General features: G+C 39.9%; 1 protein-coding gene across 3 annotated transcripts in view; it reads right to left on the bottom strand.

Moving 5' to 3' along the window:
* Positions 1 to 23,394, bottom strand: part of LOC106066132 (protocadherin alpha-7-like) — a 71,383-nt gene that overhangs the window by 5,781 nt on the left and 42,208 nt on the right. For 2 of the 3 annotated variants that reach the window (XM_056038821.1, XM_013225095.2), the window contains exon 2: positions 8,199 to 11,400. In XM_056038821.1, the coding sequence (XP_055894796.1) occupies positions 8,199 to 11,024 (2,826 nt within the window). In that variant the 5' untranslated portion in view covers positions 11,025 to 11,400. The remainder of the gene's footprint in view (positions 1 to 8,198; positions 11,401 to 23,394) is intronic. The other variant, XM_013225096.2, reaches the window with a different exon arrangement.

The following is a 23,394-nucleotide window of genomic DNA, read 5'->3' as shown; positions in this document are numbered from 1 at the left end:
GGCTGGTGGTGTTGGTGGTGGTGGTGGTGATAGGCTGGTGGTGGTGGTGGTGGTGATAGGCTGGTGGTGGTGGTGGTGGTGGTGATAGGCTGGTGGTGGTGGTGGTGGTGGTGGTGATAGGCTGGTGGTGGTGGTGGTGGTGGTGATAGGCTGGTGGTGGTGGTGGTGGTGGTGATAGGCTGGTGGTGGTGGTGGTGGTGATAGGCTGGTGGTGGTGGTGGTGGTGGTGGTGATAGGCTGGTGGTGGTGGTGGTGGTGATAGGCTGGTGGTGGTGGTGGTGGTGGTGATAGGCTGGTGGTGGTGGTGGTGGTGGTGATAGGCTGGTGGTGGTGGTGGTGGTGGTGATAGGCTGGTGGTGGTGGTGCTGATGGTAGGCTTGTGGTGGTGGTGGTGGTGATAGGCTGGTGGTGGTGGTGGTGATGGTAGGCTTGTGGTGGTGGTGGTGGTGATGATAGGCTGGTGGTGGTGGTGGTGGTGATAGGCTGGTGGTGTTGGTGATAGGCTGGTGGTGGTGATAGGCTGGTGGTGGTGATAGGCTGGTGGTGTTGGTGATAGGCTGGTGGTGGTGATAGGCTGGTGGTGGTGGTGGTGGTGGTGATAGGCTGGTGGTGGTGATAGGCTGGTGGTGGTGGTGGTGGTGGTGGTGGTGATAGGCTGCTGGTGGTGGTGGTGGTGGTGGTGGTGGTGGTGATAGGCTGCTGGTGGTGGTGGTGGTGGTGATAGGCTGGTGGTGGTGGTGGTGGTGGTGGTGGTGGTGATAGGCTGCTGGTGGTGGTGGTGGTGGTGGTGGTGGTGGTGGTGGTGGTGGTGGTGGTGGTGATAGGCTGCTGGTGGTGGTGGTGGTGGTGGTGGTGGTGGTGGTGGTGGTGGTGGTGGTGGTGATAGGCTGCTGGTGGTGGTGGTGGTGGTGGTGGTGGTGGTGGTGGTGATAGGCTGCTGGTGGTGGTGGTGGTGGTGGTGGTGGTGATAGGCTGGTGGTGGTGGTGGTGATAGGCTGGTGGTGGTGGTGGTGGTGGTGGTGATAGGCTGGTGGTGGTGGTGGTGGTGGTGGTGATAGGCTGGTGGTGGTGGTGGTGGTGATAGGCTGGTGGTGGTGGTGGTGGTGGTGATAGGCTGGTGGTGGTGGTGGTGGTGGTGGTGATAGGCTGGTGGTGGTGGTGGTGGTGGTGATAGGCTGGTGGTGGTGGTGGTGGTGATAGGCTGGTGGTGGTGGTGGTGGTGGTGGTGGTGATAGGCTGGTGGTGGTGGTGATAGGCTGGTGGTGGTGGTGGTGGTGGTGATAGGCTGGTGGTGGTGGTGGTGGTGGTGGTGATAGGCTGGTGGTGGTGGTGGTGGTGATAGGCTGGTGGTGGTGGTGGTGGTGGTGATAGGCTGGTGGTGGTGGTGGTGGTGGTGATAGGCTGGTGGTGGTGGTGGTGATGGTAGGCTTGTGGTGGTGGTGGTGGTGATAGGCTGGTGGTGGTGGTGGTGATGATAGGCTGGTGGTGGTGGTGGTGGTGATAGGCTGGTGGTGTTGGTGATAGGCTGGTGGTGGTGATAGGCTGGTGGTGGTGATAGGCTGGTGGTGTTGGTGATAGGCTGGTGGTGGTGATAGGCTGGTGGTGGTGGTGGTGGTGGTGATAGGCTGGTGGTGGTGATAGGCTGGTGGTGGTGGTGGTGGTGGTGGTGGTGGTGATAGGCTGCTGGTGGTGGTGGTGGTGGTGGTGGTGGTGGTGATAGGCTGCTGGTGGTGGTGGTGGTGATAGGCTGGTGGTGGTGGTGGTGGTGGTGGTGGTGGTGATAGGCTGCTGGTGGTGGTGGTGGTGGTGGTGGTGGTGGTGGTGGTGGTGGTGGTGATAGGCTGCTGGTGGTGGTGGTGGTGGTGGTGGTGGTGGTGGTGGTGGTGGTGGTGGTGATAGGCTGCTGGTGGTGGTGGTGGTGGTGGTGGTGGTGGTGGTGGTGGTGATAGGCTGCTGGTGGTGGTGGTGGTGGTGGTGGTGGTGGTGATAGGCTGCTGGTGGTGGTGGTGGTGGTGGTGATAGGCTGGTGGTGGTGGTGGTGGTGGTGGTGATAGGCTGGTGGTGGTGGTGGTGGTGGTGGTGATAGGCTGGTGGTGGTGGTGGTGGTGATAGGCTGGTGGTGGTGGTGGTGGTGGTGATAGGCTGGTGGTGGTGGTGGTGGTGGTGGTGATAGGCTGGTGGTGGTGGTGGTGGTGGTGATAGGCTGGTGGTGGTGGTGGTGGTGATAGGCTGGTGGTGGTGGTGGTGGTGGTGATAGGCTGGTGGTGGTGGTGGTGATAGGCTGGTGGTGGTGGTGGTGGTGATAGGCTGGTGGTGGTGGTGGTGGTGGTGGTGATAGGCTGGTGGTGGTGGTGGTGGTGATAGGCTGGTGGTGGTGGTGGTGATAGGCTGGTGGTGGTGGTGGTGGTGGTGATAGGCTGGTGGTGGTGGTGGTGGTGGTGATAGGCTGGTGGTGGTAGTGGTGGTGGTGGTGGTGATGATAGGCTGCTGGTGGTGGTGGTGGTGATAGGCTGGTGGTGGTGGTGGTGGTGGTGGTGGTGGTGATAGGCTGCTGTTGGTGGTGGTGGTGGTGATAGGCTGCTGGTGGTGGTGATAGGCTGGTGGTGGTGGTGGTGGTGGTGATAGGCTGGTGGTGGTGGTGGTGATGGTAGGCTTGTGGTGGTGGTGGTGGTGATAGGCTGGTGGTGGTGGTGGTGATGATAGGCTGGTGGTGGTGGTGGTGGTGATAGGCTGGTGGTGTTGGTGATAGGCTGGTGGTGGTGATAGGCTGGTGGTGGTGATAGGCTGGTGGTGTTGGTGATAGGCTGGTGGTGGTGATAGGCTGGTGGTGGTGGTGGTGGTGGTGATAGGCTGGTGGTGGTGATAGGCTGGTGGTGGTGATAGGCTGGTGGTGGTGGTGGTGTTTTTGTAAAGCTCTCACGAGACTTTGTGTGTGTGCACGACAGGATCCAAAATGTTCGTAGCTCTTCCATGTTCTAACACAGGATCAACTCGTAATGGAGGAAGTATTTGATTCTCATTCTAGGACAGGGGCGCAGCTCAAAACTTAGTACAAAACTAATGGACAACTACCTAGTGGTAATAAAGTTGATACGATGATCAATTGGGTTCAAACGGACACTTCTCAAATGTGTTAAATTTAGTTTCATCATTTTGTCAATAAATTAGAATTAGATTAGATCTATACTATGAAGATCTTGTCAGGCATTGACAAAAATAGAAAAATGACGTCAACAATTGATCTTGTTTACCTGCAGAAATAGCACTAATATCTCTTTCTACTTAATACTTTAGACTTATCTGAATAAAGCACAGATGTAATGATTTATTAGCAAGCTATTACAAATTATAATAGGAGTTAAGTTTCATTATATAAAATTGTGCACTATAGAACTCTAGACAAGTCACTCGTGTATTCTTAAACACTAAGAAGTTAAGCGTTTTTTGTTGTTGTTTTTTGTTTGAGTTGTCAACATTGAGGCTCGAGCTGCTTTGAGAGTTTGTACAACTTGAAATCCTCTAATGTTGGCCGATTTTTTGCATTTTGTCAAATATCTATATAATAGATAGTAATTAGCACTTATCCAGACGCTACGCCCGTTGATTTCTCCCCCCAACTCTCCGTCCTAACAAAAAGTCTTCTTTACACTGACTGTATTTCTGCTTTTCAGTTATTTTGAAAATAGTTGATCGGTTCTATGATATGTTTTTGGGGCTGATCTTTTTTTTCACTTCCTGCTTCCCTCCCCTACGGAAAACTTGTATAAACTGTTACTTCTTCTTCTTCTTGAAACTGTCAGGTAGAGTTGAGCCTTCGCCTCTTGGAACTCTAGGCCAGCAAAAATGAACAAGAGCTCCCTCTCACCGGCCTGTCTGGCGGGTGGGTCAGACTCGCGGCAAGAGGCCGCGTACACTAAGATCCCCGCCATTTTCCTTTTCTATACCAGGCTAACTGTGCGGGACACACCATTTATGTAACGGCCCCTTGAGGAACAGCGCCTGGATTGTGACAAGGTTGTGTGAGCTTTTTTACAACTCCGCACAGTGCCATGAGGATGCTCTCGCACCCCCTTAGGCACCCCCAAGGGAGTCTTGTTTACTACCCTTTAGCCTAATCGTTTCCTCCTACGATAGTTTCCACTCGGGCGCCAGTATGAGGCAGGGTAGCATGCCCTGGGTAAACTGTTACAACTTATTAGCACAGCCATCATACCCCTCCCAGCCATATACTTTATAGCCATGGATTCGATTACCGGTATCACGTATCCCCCCCCCTCCAACCTACGCCTTAGGAAATAGTTTTAGACACAATCTCTGAGTATTCATCGACTTTTCAGCTCTTTATCGAAATATAAAAAAAAACCAACTCTCTGGTGCTTTTTGGCATGAGCTTTTTTCAATATTGCATCCTGCGCATCTAGAACATACCCCCTGTCGTGCGCATCTTGGTTGGTATTTTCTTGGGTTGTTTTTAATTATGGCCGTCTGGTGCACAAAAACGTCTTCCTTTGTGTCATCACGGTAGATAAATCCGTATCCACTTTTAACGTTTAACCATTTGACTGTCCCTGTTACGTGGCCAGCAATTATTTTCTTTTCTTTTTGTTCTACTTTTTGTTCAGGTGCCGGCTTGTTTTCAACCTCAGACTGATTTTCAGTGTCGGCCATGGCAGATGGTAATTGCCGTCAGTTGGTACTACAAAAAAAAAACACCATTATATCTTACGGTCTTTCCCTTACCATGACCTTAATCTCATTGACTTAGTCGATCAGGGCTCACAACGCCCCACCCCAACGCTACGGGCAATAGTCAAATACCAAGCCTACAACTCAGACTCGACTCCAGCAGAGTCCCAAGCTTGCGTCCCCAATACTGAAGAAGAACACCACACAGAGAACTCCATCTCAAGGCAAAACAATAGAAAAATGACACCAATATAGCGCATCCTTACGAAACCTTATGGTGCTCAAAAGAAAATACCAACCAAGATGCGCACGACAACCCCCCACCCTTTCATTAAACTGTACTCTCATATAATTTTGGCTCATGATGTATAGTTTATTCAGTTAGAACGGCCCCCTTATATCGACCTCCCATATATACTTCTATATAATTCTAGTTTCAGTTTTTTAACTTTCCCCGTCACCAGCCGTAAAAAAATAAATTTCTCAAACAAATCGCTGAATTTCTTCTTAACTTCTTAATTCAATATTTAAATATGCCAAACTTTTGGTCGGACCCATATATATATATATATGTCGCAATCATTGGTAAATTTACAATGAAAGAAGGTGGTCGGTACCAGGTTAGACCGTTGGGGGGGGGGGGCGGCTATAAATGCGGTACCCCCTCCAAGACAGACTGCATTTTATTGGATTACAAAATGTGTGTTTAAAAAACAACTTGTCAATAATTTAAGTTGTATATGTAATATATTACATTCTTGTATCGTGTTCACTAAATGCAATCAAATGGAGAGAGGGCCACAACACCCCCCCCCCCTTTTTATTCTACCGCCCTATCACATTTTTCGACAACAAAGGGGGACATAAAACAGGGTAGTCAAATATGGCGACAGTTTTAATGGAATTTTATGTAATATGATTTTTATTATCGGGCATGAATGTATCCCAATTATTTGAAAAGATTTAGTTTATGAATATTTAGATTTCATAAGAAACATCTTATCTTATCTTATATAATACAGACGTTACTCCAAAAAAGAAGATGATTACGTCCTACGCGTCATGCATTTAGTCATGCATATTAACCAATGACTTAAATTCTGCCAAGTCACTGGTTTTCCTGGCTAGCTCAGGCAACCCATTCCATGCTCTAATAGCACTAGGGAAGAAGGAGTATTTGTACAAATTTGTCCTAGCATATGGGACGAGGAATGTGCCTTTATCTTTGTGTCTTTCAGAGTATTTTATTAAATTTTGTTTTTGTATTTGAAGATTGTGGTTCAGTGTTTTATGTATTATTGCTACTTTACTTTTCAGTCTTCTGTCCTGAAGACTTTCTAAATTTAGTGATTTTACTAAAGGTGTTACTCTAGTCAAATGTGAATATTCGTTTGTTATGAATCGCACTGGTCTATTGTGTGTCTGTTCTAGTTTCTTAATGTTTTCTTGAGTTGAGTGGTCCCAAACAGAGGATGCATATTCTATTATTGGCCTAACCAAGGTTAAATAACATTTTAGTTTTATGTTCTTATTTGATTTATAGAAATTTCTTTTAATAAATCCTAATGCTTTGTTTGATTTTTTTGTAGTTTCATCAATATGTGGATTCCATGACAGTTTTTCATTTATTATAACACCTAGGTATTTTGCGTTTTTAGTCTGTGTTACTGGTTTGCCATGAATAAGATAAGTGGAATTAATTTGTTTTAGTTTTTTTGTTACTCTTAACAACTGACATTTTTCTGGGTGGAAAGACATGCTCCAATTTGATTCCCATTTCTGTAATTCATCTAATTCTCTTTGTAAAATATCTGTGTCTTGTGTTGTTTTTATTGTTCTATATATTATGCAATCGTCTGCAAATAATCTGACTTTTGTTCCTGAACTAATGCAATTTGGTAAATCATTTATGTAAATTAAAAATAGTAGTGGACCCAAGACTGTTCCTTGAGGTACACCTGAGTTTACTGTTATCGGTGTTGATTTAGAGCCATTTATTATTACAGTTTGTTCTCTCCCTATCAGAAAGTCTTTAATCCACTGATGCAGTGGACCATTAATGCCGAAATATTTTAATTTTTTAAGCAAACTATGGTGGTGAACTTTGTCAAAAGCCTTAGAAAAATCTAGTAAGATAGCATCTATTTGTTCACTATTATCTAAACCTTTTGAAAAATCATCAATTAGTCCTATTAGTTGTGTTTCACATGATATATATTTCCTAAAGCCATGTTGGTATGGTGTGAGGACATTATGTTTGTCTAAGTGGTTTATGATGTTGCTACATATTATGTGTTCTAGGATTTTACATGTGATGCTGGTAAGTGATACTGGTCTGTAGTTTCCTGGGTCAGATTTTTCTCCTTTTTTAAATAGGGGGGTGACATTAGCTTCTTTCCAGTCCTTTGGTACTCTGCCCTGGTTAAGTGAAGCCTGAAAGAGTATTTTGAACACTGGGGCTAGCTCACTACTTAGTTCTTTGAGTAATCTAGCTGGAATACCATCAGGTCCAGAAGCTTTATTTGGTTTGGTGTTGGCTAATAGTTTTTGAATTCCATTTTCTTGTACTACTATATCTTCTATATTGTCTACTTGGTTCAAATTCAGTAATATGTCTTTGTCTCCTGGGGCTGAGAATGCTGATGCAAAGTATTTGTTTAGAATGTTTGCTTTAGTTTCATTATCATTATGTATTATGTTATGTTCATCTTTTAATGGCGCTACGCCTGTTGTTTCCATTTTCTTAGACTTAATGTATGACCATAGGTTTTTGTTGTTATCTTTAGATATTACATTGTTTATGTATTCACTCTGCAGCTGTCTGCTTACTTTTTGGGTTAAGTGTTTAATTTTTATATACTTTTTGTAAACTCTTTCTGCATTAGTTTCTTTAAATTTTCTATAGAGGTTTAAGTATTTTAACATTTAAGTATCAGGGGGAAGAATGGGATGAGTTTTGAACCCAATTACTTTTTTCCACAACTTTTCTTCAGATCAGATTTTTTTTTAAAAGTAACTTTGTGACTCACTTGAAATGTATGCATAGCTTAGCTTATGTTTAGCATTAAGAGTACTAGACCTACTTTTACTAGTTCGTTGGTCACACTGGGAAAACTCTAGTTTGACCGTTATAATTGTTCAAAGTATAAAAAAAAATATTTAAAGTTGGCTAAAGAACTAGACAATCTTTGTCCTGAGCAGACTATAGGTATACTGGTATTTCAGCATTTCATTCAAGATTTTAATAAAATAATGTTCAGGAATATTTTGTCTTCTAAGTCTAGATCTTAAGGCCGATCATTAGAATATTATAAAGTCTAGAAGATTTATACACTCGCTTAGCCTGGACTTTTTTCTCGGGGGGGGGGGGCGTTGTAAAAAAAAAAAAAGTTTCTTTTTTTTTAAATCTAACATTCATTAGTTGTAAAGAGCATAATAACCGCTTTTAAGTTGGTCACAACATCCCTGCTGACCCCCAACAATTTAAGACTACTGTACAACAGTGTACCTACATGCACACAAGTGCTGACTGGAGAATATTTCACACCACTGACCTGACGAGTCATCGATGACCTCTTTTGATGATACAAGTCGCCATCACAAGGCCGACCATGAGGAGGCCCAAATGTTGAGAACAGAGGCGGCGAGCTAGGCGTGGAAACTTTCTCGGTCTCCAAGTTAAAACTCACAGCTTTACCTTTTGAAGGAGGATGACATTGCTCAACAGACCATGTCCTTTCCTCCACTGGATACTTCTCAGCACTGGGAGGGGAAGATAAGTTATTCAGTGGGTAAATGTTTTGACTAGGAAACACAACGGGCTCAACTGTCTGTACCTTTTCTTCTACTGTAACACTAGTCATTGTCTGCATGTTTGGAATAACTAATTTAGAGTTTGGCTTACTGCGACCGCCTCTATCCTTCTGAAAGACCACGCATATAGCCACAATAATCAAAGTAGAGAAAATAACAGTGACAGCAGCCACGACAGCTACGATGATGATGTAATCTTCTTGTTTCTGTGGTCCAGCTTGAGCCATGTCCTTCGTCATGTTCTCGTACTGGACATCAATTTTCAACAATGTTGTGCTAAACTTGGAGGGCATGCCTCTGTCCGAGACTGTAATGGACACTTCATACGTTTTCATGTTTCTCAAATGCGACGCTTGAGAAATCTTGAATTCTCCGGAGGATTCGGAGATCTCAAAACAGTTATCTTCATTGCCGGAAATTATTGCAAATCTCAGGCTTCCGTTATCTCCAGAGTCATCATCATAAGCAATAATTCTACTGAGAATAATTCCAGAGTCTGGAAATGTTGAGATAAGAATTGTATGATTTTGAGACTTTGGGAATAGAATGGTTGGCGTGTTATCATTTATATCCAAGACCTCAATAATTACACTAGCTGTCACCGAAAGAGAAGGAACTCCTTTGTCTCTCACCATAATCGAAAATGAGTAGTTCACCCTTTCTTCTCTATCTAATTTGGAAGAACACTGAATGGAACCGTTCTGTAAAACAGTAAATGCACCATCAGCGCCATCAAGCGAACCAGTAAAGAAATATTCCAATTGACTGTTGACCCCATCGTCTGGGTCAATGGCGGTGATGTTGCCTATGATACGAGTTCCCCCTACTTCCTCGAGCGTTTGTATTCTAAATAGTGGTTGAGTAAACTCTGGCGCATTATCGTTGACATCTTCGAGAATGATGACTACTTCAGCAGAGCTAGACAAAGGGGGGAATCCTTTATCTTCAGCGAAGACATTAAATGTCATCACTGGGTAGGTTTCTCTGTCAAGGTCACCTACTGCTGTCAACGCCCCTGTTTTACTGTCAATAAAAAAGAATTTAGCATATTCAGGGTCAATAGAATAAACGATAACAGCGTTCTGTCCAATGTCTTTATCACTGGCACTGATCTGCAAAACAAACTCGCCATTTTTCTTTCCTTCTTTCACACTTCTGGTGAATTTCTTCTGCGTGAACTCAGGTGCATTGTCATTGGCGTCATCTATTTTAACAGTGAATGAAGCAGATGTGGTATACGGGGGCTCCCCACGATCAATGCAGGAGACAGTAAGATTATAAGAGTCTCTTGTTTCTCTATCCACTAGACTTTGCAAGACGATTGTATAACCTTTGTTCTGAACTGGCTCCATCTTAAACACTTCGTTGCTAATATCACACGAAACGTCATCGATTTTGTCATCATCCACAATGACAAAGGCAATGAAATAGCCTCGGGCCGCGGGCTCGAGAACTGATACCACGTTCTGATCAGAGAACCCGCTGATTGTTGTGATGGAAACACGAGGGGGCGTGTTTCCGGTATTAACAACAGTCACTCGTACTACAGTTTGTGCCTTTAGGCTTGGGTTCCCGTGATCCTGGGCCTCGACTATAAACTCAGTTGTCCCTGACCTGAGTGGCGCCACTACTGAAATGTTTCCAGTGGATGAATTGATGCGAAACAAATTTTCAACGAATGGTTTCTGGACGCTGCTGAAGTCATAGCTGACTAATGCATTATAACCTTCGTCAGCATCAGTAGCTGATACCTGCAGGACGACGGAACCGGTTGAAAGTTTTCCGTCGAGGAAAACATTGTAGGAACTGTTGACAAATACCGGTGCGTTGTCATTGACATCGGTGACTTCAACAGTGACAGATAAAACAGCTGATAGTGGAGGTGAGCCTCCATCGTAAGCAGTGATAGTAAACTGGTATTTCTGCACCTGCTCTCTATCCAGTGGCTTGTTCAATCTTATCTCTATCTCCGAGCTTCCATCTAAAGATTTGGTGGCGTTGATTTGGAATACCTCTTGTTGTGAATCCAAAGTGTAGTTCCTAACTTTATATATAGGATTATAGTCCCTGTCGTTAGCTCCACTAATCTTCAGCTCCATTGTGTTCCCTTCTGTCACTTGGAGAACTTTAGTATCTTTATCAAAATATGGTGGGTTATCATTGATATCACGAATCTTGATATTCACTGTAATAACTCTGCTTTCAATGTCGCTGTTCACTAAAATGTTGATTGTCTGCGTGCACGTCTCAAGAACCAAACACAAAGACTCTCTGTCTATTCGTTTCGCCACGTACAGCACGCCTTCTGAACGAGAAATGTTGAACAAATTTCCAGGTAAACGAGTCGAGTCTAGAATTGCAAAGACAACTTTAGTATTGGTGTAATTCCAGGATTTATTAGCTATGCTTCCAATCATGGTAGCTAGTGGTAGCTCTTCATCGATTTCGAACTCAGCGTCCGGGCTTTGTCCGAGGGTACTAATAGGGAGGTACAGAGATAAAACCAAAATATAAAATGTAAACATGATGGTACTGATGTTTTCTGAAAAATGAATGCGTTTGAAATTAGAGTACTATCATTGGCTTTTACTGTGATTGCGTCCCACACAGCTGGTAGACAATGTTGATACTTGGTCATTCAACTATGACCAGTCATTGGAAACTATCAGTTCGCATCGTTTTCTTGACTACGTGTATAGGTGATCCCTTCCACGCTTGTGCAGGTATGTACTAGTTTTGGCTACCTGACGTTCACACTTGGTTGTTCAAACAGCGTTAATTCTGGATTATCCTAAGACGTCAGAAGACAACTTTCTTGACCAAATGTTTGAAAACAATGACCAAGTGCAGACAATCGGTGGTGAACTATTATACATCAAATTGTCTTTCTTTATTGATGTTCTGGAAAAAAAAAAGGAAATATGGGATTATAAAATAAACGAAATTTGAAAAGAAAAAGAAAATTTATTGTGGGATAAATTTTAAGATGGTAAAAAGAAATGCACATTACGATTTAACACACACACACAAACACACGTTTTGAACTGAAAATGAAGAGAAATAAATGGCCAGATCAGTTTCCCACATGAATATGTGTATCTTTTGGAAGGTGAGAGTTGACATCATGACATGAGAGAATGTACTTAATAAATATAGATGTCTTAATTCCAATTGGTATAGTATATAAGTAAAATTTTTAAAAATAATCATTAAGACTCCTTTACCGTTGTTTATTGGCGAGATAATGCACCAGTGACAAATCTCTTAGACTACTTAGTCACTGTGTTTAGACAAGACCAACGTATGGGGAAGACTCCTATCTACAGGTATTTGTTTATTTTGTTGAGCCACTAAGTCAACTGACAGTGACCTACAAAACAACTATTTCTGACAATGATCTACTAAACATGACTATTTCTAACATTCCCAATGAACACACTGTACTAGGAAACTTCCTATAACATTCCCAATGAACACACTGTACTAGGAAACTTCCTATTTCTAACATTCCCAATGAACACACTGTACTAGGAAACTTCCTATTTCTAACATTCCCAATGAACACACTGTACTAGGAAACTTCCTATAATATTCCCAATGAACACACTGTACTAGGAAACGTCCTACCGTATTACAAATGCACTAAGAACTAAAACTAATGAAGAAAAGAATGAGAAGTACCGAATCTTTAGGACAGGGGCGTAGCTAGGGATTTGGAGGTCTTGGGAGCTTGACCTTTTTAGAGGTTTCTGCATTTTGACATTCGACATCATAACATGAGATAATGTACTTAATGAATATATGTCGAGATAATGCACAAGTGACACAACTCAAGTTGTGCTTTCTGTGCAGCAAAGGCATCTATAACATCATCTAGATCAACTGTGTCTAGTAGTTTGGACTCCACGTGAATAGCAAGATTATATGGCAGTGTCGTAATATTTATTATTTGATGTAAAAACTATTAAGGATATTCATTTGGGGGCCTCCACTTCGGGGGATTTTCAAATTTGGACCCCCCCCCCTTAGCTACGCCACTACTTTGGGAGCAGACTGAAAAGCAGATACATGACTTCATACAAATATCTTTATATTTTTTTTTCTTAAATCCTTTAAAATAAATACTATAGGCCATAGGCTATAAAAATGACTTAAACTCAGCTCCAATACAGGACTAATTGCCTTGAACTCAATTCCTCTCCAGTCTAAGAGTGTTAAGAGAGAGCACTATCGTCCCCCACTCCCTTCCCAACCATTAGTGTTCTAGTTGTACACTGTATGTCAAAAGCTCAATTATTGTATATGGAAAGTTTCAAGAGTATAACTAATTGGTGCTCTCTGTCTAAATTGTGAAGTGAAATTATGGAATGGATATAGTCGTTTTATAAATCAGTCCGTATCATGACCGTATGGAATTTTTTTTTTTTTTTTGGTTGGGATTGACGTCTGACACTTAGCCATGAAAAATGAGCATTTTGTTTCGGGCCCAGCACAAGAGCACATTCTCCTGATTCAATTGGCCGACATGTTGAAGAATGTCCCTTGATTAGAACAAATGTCAATTAAAGAGTTTTCTGACAACATGACATCTGAAAGACATGAGTGAATCAAGAACAGAACAGCATTTCATTTTTAGATTCCATTGGGGGAGGGGCTGGTTTCAAAGGAAAAAAAAACGTTTATTGAAATGCAATTTGTTTTATGGGAAGACATTTTGGGGTTACTGTTCATGCTACAACGCTCGCATTTATCTAAATCTTTTGAGAAAGTCACATCGATTTGTGAACAGAGATTTTCTTGTGTAGTCGCCCAGTTGCATTCATCAAATCTCTCTCAATTCTGTGTGCAACAATACTCGAATAGAACTCTATGAATTGTTTTGTAGTACATTATTTCATTGCTGTTTTGTTTTTGTTTTTAACCAAACTAGCGCCGAAGTAGAAAATAAAGAACTGAAAGGAGGGGATAACTCCATGAATAGAGATGAGAACGAACTATTGGCTCCTGACCAAGCTTCACGAGAAATTCCCATGCGTAAAGATAAGGCTGGAGCCAGCTGATAAACTGGGAAATAAGGTAATTTTTTTTTCTCTCTTTTTAAAGAAATACCCAATAGGATGAATAAATTTCTCGTAAATGAACTCTCGACTAGCCCTTTGAGAACAATTAAACACTAGCTTGAGAGGGTACATGACTTTACGCAGCTATCATAGCGAGAGAGGTTCTGACTATAATCTATAAAATAAAAAACTATTATAATAAATATTGTAGGTGAGATTTTAATGTTAAATATTCGCTTGCCCCAATGCAGCCATTGGGGGTTTGGAGTTTAAAACCCCGCGCTTCAAGAAAAAAATAATAAAGCAAACAAGTCACCAAATTCTTTAAGCGTAGCCAAGGGAGCCACAGGACATCCTGTATGGTGATCTAATTGAAGGCAGGAGAGCCGCTGGTCGCCCACTTTTACGTTATACGGATGTATGCAAACGCGACATGAAGCTCTTCAAAATCGACACTGGCAACTGGGAAGAGGTGGCACTGGACAGATCCACATGGAGAGAGAGCATAAAGGAAGGGTCACAGATTGCAGATGTCATACACAACAGAAGCAGAAAGAAGGGTGAAAATGCAATGGCGCCTGGTGATTTTATATGCCCAACCTGTGACCGCAGCTGTGTATCAGGAGATTGGCCTCTTTAGTCACACAAGAAGTTGCAAAGGGAAAAGATCGTCTCGCGAGACGTAAAATGCCACACAGCCAAGGGAGTTTTTAGTTTAAAAACAGAATTTTGACGTTAAAATCTCCCCCTTTCTTCAATAAAAAATAAAGCAATCTACAGTTATCAAATTCTTTGAGCCAAGAGGGTTTTGATTTAAAAAAAACAACAACTTAAGGTTGTTTTGAGTTTAAAACCCACAACAGGTGGTTTTGACGATAAAACGTCACTTTTCGATACAAATCTAGTTACCAAATTCCATGAGTTGTTTTGAGATAAACCCCCTTTCCAATAAAAGGAAAAGCAAAGCTACAATTACTAAATTTCATGATCTTAGTTACCCTCCCCCTCCAATAAAAAACTAAAGCAAAACTATACTTATCAATTTCTTCTGGGCTCCATAGTTTAGTGCAATGAATTGCTTAGTTGATTTGCGACCTACAATTTGTAACTAGAAGAGTAGCAGGATAATGCACTGTAGATACCTCAGAATGTGTATTTGATGTAGTCTTTAATACCAGAAATAATGCTTGTCGCAGGAGCCTTGAACACCACTGGGCGAGCTCTCAGCGCACCCCCAGACCCCCTACTTGGTATGGGCGGGACGTCAGCTGTCCAGAGGCGTAGTGAGCAAAACTTGCGCACGGGGCAAGCTTCTTTTATTGGCGCCCCCCCTCCCCATTTTCCATGAACGTCACATAGAAATATAGGCGTATAAATAAAATGTATTTAATAATAAACAGAAAAAAACTAAGAATGTATTACCTAACTAAAATATTCTTATTCTAGGTTACAAAAAGACATCCGAAAGAATGAAGGGTCAGAATGTAATAAAGATCAATAACATACACACACATATATATATATAGAAGCGGGGAGAAAAAAATCCCTCCCCCCCCAAAAAAAAAATCCTGACAGAACAAATGCTGGGTATCAGATACCAGGCAAAGCAAACAAATGCTGGGTATCAGATACCAGGCAAAGAAAACAAATGCTGGGTATCAGATACCAGGCAAAGAAAACAAATGCTGGGTATCAGATACCAGGCAAAGAAAACAAATGCTGGGTATCAGATACCAGGCAAAGAAAACAAATGCTGGGTATCAGATACCAGGCAAAGAAAACAAACGAGTTTCTACTCTTACAAGTCAACAATCTGGTTGGTAAAGGGGAGAGAGCTCTCAATAATGTAAAATAGACGAAAGCTGAGCAGGTTTGGTCATATTGTAAGACATGCCTCATTGTCAAAAGCCATCCTTTAAGTACAGTGGAAGGGTCGTCCAAAGAAAAACTGGCTGGACAATATAAAAGAATAGACCGGCCTCATTCTTGATATCATCATATCCTGTTAAGGGCAGCTACTGACCGGGAAAAGTGGAGGGATTTGGTTACGCGAGCTGTCACAGCACCCCTACGACGAAAGTCAAGGGACAGATAAAATTAGTTTTTTCGAGAACCGTGTGCACCCACCCAGGTTTTTCTCCGTTTGACCCAATGAGTAAGCAACCTAAATAGAGGAATTGTAAAAACATGTTTTATTTTGGTTCTTAAAATATACCTAGTTTCACCTAGATCTACACTGATGTTGACAAACTCTTCTATTAAAAAAATGTATTCTTCCACTATTTTGAGTGCTTCATGTAGACCTATATATAGGAAGCACCAAGGAGAATTTTTAAAAATATATTCCTTACACTCATGTTCACAATTCTCTTCTAAATATTTCCGTATCATCTCTTCTCTTATCATAACACTAGGGACGATGTCTCCTTATCAAGTGACAGCTACGTTTATAAATAATGTTTCTTAGAAATAAAAGGAGGATTTTGAATATAATGTCCAGGATTGATTTAATCACAAGTCTCTCCTAGCTTTGTGGCTCAATATAGTGTTATTTGTTGTATAGAAACATATTAATTTATATACTAAATACGTGACATTGAGGAGTGAACATTAAAGTTTCAAGTTGACAGGAAATCGGAACAAGAGAATTAAGATTTATCGGGCTCAAAATGCATAACCAATAAGATCTAAGCTGGCTATTTTTAGAAAAAAAAGTCAGAACTCAGATTTTGTTATAAACGTCTATTAAAAGCATTAAATATAATATTTATAAGCAGCTAAAAATGTCAATTAAACGAAATACTAGATTTAAGTGTTTTTATAAGCCATAAACCCTTAGGACACATTGAAATGTTGACAAAACAAGCTTCATCAAATAGTCAATTATAGATACCAGATTTGATTAAAGTATCCTAAACTAGTCAGTTCTAGATTAAAGAGTTACTTAAAATAAGGCAGTGTACAACTGTTGATCCAATTAAACAAATACCTGAACACATTGAGAAAACGGAGGACAGGTGGTATTATATTCTTTTTAACAGAGGCGGACCCTAGAAAATGGTTAGTATTTAACTGATATTTTTAGAGTTAACAATGCATTTACTTTATCTGTACACTTGTACGCTTTCTAATGTGCCTTTAGCTTAATCAACAAGCTTAATCTACAGTCACATCATTAGTTGGTCCTACACTTCACTGTTAGTGTGTCTAAAATAGGTGCGACACTCGAGAGAGCAGACACAAACTTAGATTTAAAATTCAATGGCGTCTCCATATTGAAACAACAATTTATTAGTCTCAGAACTAGGCCACGGTAAAAGACAAACTGTAACAAGGCTTCCACTTTAAGTTCTAAAGTTTGCGTTTCATTCCCATCACATTAACAACAACAAAAAAGAAAAGTTCCTTATAAAAAAGAAAGGACTCCTTAAATTTCCAGTTGTAAAAAAAAAATGACCATCGCTAATGCAAAGTAATAACTTCCCACGACAGACGAAGGTCAATTTGGTGTCACGTGAATGATTTACAGGTGAATTGCCGGGGCACCCTGGGCCAAGCAGTCAGCTAGATAGGTGCTAATGCCTCTCTTCAGCTGCGGAATTTTACAGGGTGTGACTTCCTGACGAGGATCAAAAGCTGTCCATTGAGATGACCATTAGGACCAGTTGGGGAATAAAAACTACGAAATGATAGGGGTGGAAATAAAACGGTCATGGTTCAGAAGTTCATTTTAAAAGTAAAGCTATTTTCGAATTGTTCACTTAAGTATTGAATGAATACTATCTATACATCCTCACACAAATAAATATATGTATACTAGACATATGTTACCCGCGACCCGCGGGTCTTTATTTGCGCATTACTGTCGATATAGTCACTGAGAGTGTTTTGTAAACAATTAAACGAAATAATAATGTAATAAGTAAAGCGAATGTGTCAATGTAAAAATAGTGTGAATGAAGCTATCAAATCAAAATAGCTAATAGGCTTAATTAAATCCATTTTTTTTTTCAAATTAAAACATTTGCTTGTAGGCCTACATATATTTGATTAAAATTTGAGATGAATAGACTAAATTTTGTTCATGTGTATAAAGTATAAAGTAGATCTTGAGGTAGACGTAGATCTAAATCTACACTAATCTAGAGTTCTGTGCTGCGCATGCGTGAACTTTTTTTCATGAATGAATATAGGCCTATCTCAACACGGCTACGCAGCTTTAGCGAACAGCGAACGAATGTATTAAAAATGCTTTAGAAAACAAATTTGAATGTTAATTTGATTAAAATATCAAATGAATGGACAATAATTAGTATGTTTATGTGTTAAAGCATAAAACTATCTTTGCGAAAAGAAGTTTTATCATCTTAGAGTTCAGTAAGAGTTTTAGACCTAGGCCTAGGAATAGACTCAGACCTCAGAAGAGAGATGTGTTAATGTGTAACCATTTGGTAATGTCTAATGAAAGAATGTTCGCCAGGAAATCTGTAGATATCAGGAACTAATTTATGTAAAAAATGCTTTTGAATAATCTAGTGGATTGGATTTATATGTATGTTAAACTTAGCTAATGATCCTTTCACGTTATTTCTCTTTCGCTACGAAAATAAAATTAGGTTTGCGAAAATGGGTTTACCCGAAGTCGATACATTCTTATCTATTAAAAACGAAAAGAGCGATAGCTTTGTTAAATGAATGGGATTATAAAGTGAACAATTAAACGAAATTATATTTAGTACGCGATTCATGAATGAATATAGATCTAGGCCTATCTCAACTCGGCTTCGCAGCTTTCGTAGGCGAATGTAGCTTTAGAAAACCAAATTTGAATGTTTATTTGATCAAAATATGAAATGAATGGACTTTAATTAATATGTTTATGTGTTAAAGTATAAAACTATCTGTGCGAAGAGAAGTTTTATCATCTTAGAGTTGAATTAGAGTTTTAGATCTAGGGATGGAATTATAAAGTAAACAATTAAACGAATTAATATTTAGTACGCGATTCATTACGGAATTGTCTAATGAAAGAATGTTCGTCAGGAAATCTGTAATCACAGATATAAGGAACTAATTAATGTAAAAAATGCTTTTGAAACACAAAATTGAAGGTTAATTTTATTATATAATGAAATCAATGGATCTTCTTTTGTGTTTTCATGTGTCAAAGTAAAAAACTATCTGCGCAAAGTGTATTTCTTAAAATTAGATCTAGGTCTAAATCCTTTCTATCTTTTCTCATGTCAACATTGTAGACATGGCCTAGATCCATAAAATACTATAGCTTTAATAGAGTCGGACAACTTTTTTTTTTGAGGGTCTTAAGTTTGTTTTAGGGCTACAATACATACACTACGGTCTAAGTTGGTACCCAAGGAACATTCCTGCCTAGTTTTATGAAGATTGGTCAAGCGGTTTTGATGTCTATAAGTAACATACATCCATACATACCCCTCACATTCTACTTTATAGTATAGAAGATTGATTTAAAAAAAAAAGCGTTAAATAAAAAGAATAGGGACCCGTGGTGTTATAGAACAAGTAGTAGTGTAATGTATCAACTAACAAAGAGTAGCATGAAAACAACAATACCGATTGATGAAAGTCTCATTGAAATTTGTTTCCAACACTTTTTGTTGATTGCAGCCTAGAGTAGAACAAAAGAGATTCACAAATGATGAGGACTTGATATTTTCCTCTTGACCTGAACAGTGGAAGCGGCCAGTGGATTTACTGACCATTAGACCCTTAGAACTGTTAAGTTGATTTATTTATACAGCTCCGTTGACCAGTTCTCCAATCCAAGTGGTCATTTGCTGTAAATGAGTTCCAGGAGTCAAGCTGGGTGAGTTGCACAGGAAATTGTATTTTCTGATTTCATTTTTGTCCTGGGCTATTTCTGGGAAAATGGCGGGCATGAAGCGTGATTTAGAATGACTTCCCCTGGCATAACTTAATGACTTTCACCTTAATCTAAAAGTTCTCACTAAAAGTTCTCTAAGTGACTCCGAGTCATTTAAATCTTCCGCAGTTAAAGCTGCAAGAAATGTTTCTTGGCGGTTGATTTTTTAAATCCGTAATTGTATAAAGTTAATTGAAGACAATTATATTCACTGAAAAGTATCCTTTATATATCCTATGTATCAAAGTTCGAGTAGATCCAATATTAACCTACAGTGTAGTAATCAAACTTTCTGGTGAAAGCACAGACGTACGCCATTTCTATTCGTTTTTCTAACATTTCAAATATTGTGTCAGTTTGTGCCTACTTCATTTTGAATACGAACTGTAGGCAGGTATTTGATATCAAATCTTATTATCATTTGTCACTGTTGTAGTGTTTTTAGACATGTAACTGGTGAAGATATTACAAATTTCACACACACACACATTATATATATAAACATGCGGATGTTTCGTGTGCTTTATAAAAACATATTTGTTTATCAGACTGATGTAAAGATAGTCCCTCACATTCACTCTGCAATCATCGAGATCTAGAGGAGAATAAGATTTAGATCTAGAGGAGAATAAGATTTAGATCTAGAGGAGAATAAGATTTAGATCTAGAGGAGAATAAGATTTAGATCTAGAGGAGAATAAGATTTAGATCTAGAGGAGAATAAGATTGAGATCTAGAGGAGAATAAGATTTAGATCTAGAACTGCGTAGAATTAAATATACATTTAAAAGAACTGGAACAAAATTTACCCACCAAAATAAACTTAATAAGTGCTTAAAGTGGAATGAATTATAATATTGTACCCAGGGGCGGACTGGCTAGATTGAGCATTCGGGCAAATACACTGTAGGCCGGTATCCAATCACGAAATCACGTCTGTATTTTATAAGATAAGGGCCGCTATTAATGCCACTTTTAAACTGTTAATATTTTATAGTATTCCTTTTTCAGAGGAAGGAGCCTCTGAGCGAAGTTTTTTTTTTTGAAAATCTTGTACAGACTCTACTAAGGCCTGCTCATTTAATCTAACATATTTTCTGAAATAATGTAGTAGCCTACATAAAACTTTTATTCCTTATAAGGACATAGTGTTCACTGTAAGCATGTGTACAGCTATCGATACATTATCAAATTTAACATAATGATTTTGAGGACAGGTAGACCTAGAACTGGATGTCCTTCATATAAAATACTATTTTTGGGCGGATGGTATAGAAATGCCCGGGGCGGATGATATAGAATTCCCGGGGCGGATTTTGATACTTAGTCCACCCCTGATTGTACCTATGACATTTAAATGTCGGCTTTAAAAATATATAGATTTCAAGGCCAAAGTTTTCATTGTACTAACAAGAAATCAACTATCAAATAAACCTAACACTTCTCTCTAAGTTCTGAACAAAACAAAACTCAATCAAAATCTGCGGTATTAGACCTTTCTACAATCTCTCTCTCTCCTCAAAGCGTGGCTATGTCTACTTGTGTGAACCAGATAATTCTTTCTTCCAAAAATAAACAACAGGTCTCTTTCCTTATTCACTGGTACATCAAAGAGTATCCACCCACCAAAGAAGTTTTATCACCTTTAGTTTCAGTCAATATACTTGCCCCTAATGGAGAGATTAGCCGCGGTGACAATAAACCGCAGCACTGTATTTAGAAAACAAGATCCAATGTTACAGATGTGTCACTGATACAAGGCGATTGATGTTTATCAGCCCGCCCCGAGGCTATCAAGTTTGAGGGAAGAACTGGTTGACGGCTTAACAATTATTGGAACAAAAATGTTTAGAATAAAATGTCCCACAAATGAATTGTTGTGAAACTGCATGTACATCACACATACAAGATGTGTACAGTGTACTAACTAGACCTGCTGGTACAACTTATTGATCAGTGTCCAAAAATACAGGAGAGTTGAAAAGCTTACAGAAATTGTTTATCATCTTACAATCAAAACAAAAAAAAAATATAAAAAAAAACCCCGCTAATGTCATTTGGACCTAAACTTTCTTTTTTAATTTATAAGTAGATCTCTGGATCTCTCTAATTCCACAATAGTTAGTTTCAGTTATTAAAACTAATATGTGAAAAAAATGTTTTAGTTCAATCTACACATTATTTATAAGATTTACTTGCAAGTACGAATATAAACTCTTCAAATATACTGTTATACACATAATCAAAAATAAACATGAACTATTACTTAAAAGGAAATGTTTAACATTTGACCTCTATAGTGGTCAAACCGGCTACTTTATGTCATTGTCTCTATCTCGTACAGGAAGTCAAATGTTAATTTTTTCATAATTGGCTTTAAATTCAATTTCCTATCAGTGGATCCCCCGGGAATAAATCTATCAGAAGTCGTCTCCGTGCTCTTCATTAATAGTCCTGTGAGATCAGCTGATTGAAGACAGGACTTAATGAGTTTAGTAAAGGCTAGTAGAAGGCAGTTAGTCTGTGCGTGTGGAGATAGCCAGTGGATTTAGTAAGACTTCTAAATCTAGAACTTACATAAACGAAGAAAAAAAGAGGAGCAGGAGGCACAATAAGGCCGTAACGAACTAATGTAGAGGCTAGATCTAGATAAAGATATAAATATATTGTTTCTTTTATATTATAAAGATTTTGAACAGCCATGAAACACACATCTTTAGTTGTTGTTTTAATAAAGACGTCGACGATAGCATTATTTTATATTGGCCATGTTTTGCTTAAACTGTATTCACATTGCTATTATTATTTCAGTACTATATCAATGAACTTCGGCAGGAGCGCTAGCGTCAACGTGGGTACATTTCGTGAAATTAGGGGTGGGTGGGGGTGGCTATAAGCCAAGGATGCGATGGGGGGGGGGCGGCGCTGGGCACAATGGTGGGTTTCACAAACATATAACAATATCTAAAAAGTTAAAATTGTGGGCTCTAATATTCAATAACTTAAAAGTGACTATTCAAAGTATTTAAATGATAATATATAAAAATAAACAAGACTTTTTCAAAATCGGCCCCGGAACTGGTCCACCCAGGCAGGCTTCAATATTTTCAGAAAGAACATCCAAATGAAATTATATCAAAGACAAATGAGAGATAAGAATGGAGAAAGAAGGTTAACAGATCTTATGTAGTGCCCCAACGGTCTCGCAGATCAAAGGATAGATGAAAGTGAATGTAAAGTTAGATGTGAGCCTGGCCTAACTAGTTCCTCTTTTAGACCTTGTGGTCTATAGGGCAGATGATGTAAAGCTCATCTGTTTTTGTGGCCTAGGGTTAGCGAGGGTGTCATGTAGCCAGCACAACGACCAACCGCCTTTACTTTTCCCCAACTAATGTCAGGTACCCATTAGAGCTGAGTGGACTCAGAGGCGCCCAAAGATTCCAAAGTTGAAAATTCCAGTCTTCACCAGGATTCGAACCCGGGACCCCCGCGCCTCCCCTGGCCTAACTGATGTCTTATAATTGATCTAATTGTTTTGAAAAGGCTCAATCTCTTAATCGAATCCTCAAAAGAAAAAGAAATAAAAATTTCCGCGATAAAAAAAAATGTTCAGGAAAATGAAGTTTACAAGATTACTATTCGTTTTAAATTAGGGCTAACTTATAATGCATACTAATTAGCTTTTTCTCTTTCAAAAAACTGCTTGCATAACTGATTTTAAAAATTAGATTTTTCGCTTTCAGGAAAAAAAAAAAAAAAGTAGCCGTTGCATTAGAACTTTGAATGGTCTAAAATATTGTGATGTCGGATTTTCAATCTGTTCTAGTTTACGAGATCTAAACGGGACGGACGGACAGACATTTCGCACAAAACTAATAGCGTCTTTTCCCCTTTCGGGGGGCGCTAAAAATTTGATTAAACCTAAAATTAAAA

The sequence above is a fragment of the Biomphalaria glabrata genome, chromosome 8 (genome assembly GCF_947242115.1).
Source record: "Biomphalaria glabrata chromosome 8, xgBioGlab47.1, whole genome shotgun sequence".
In the NCBI taxonomy this organism is placed as follows: domain Eukaryota; kingdom Metazoa; phylum Mollusca; class Gastropoda; family Planorbidae; genus Biomphalaria; species Biomphalaria glabrata.
Note: the sequence above shows the minus strand (reverse complement) of the source record. Positions and strands in the feature narration are given on the sequence as shown.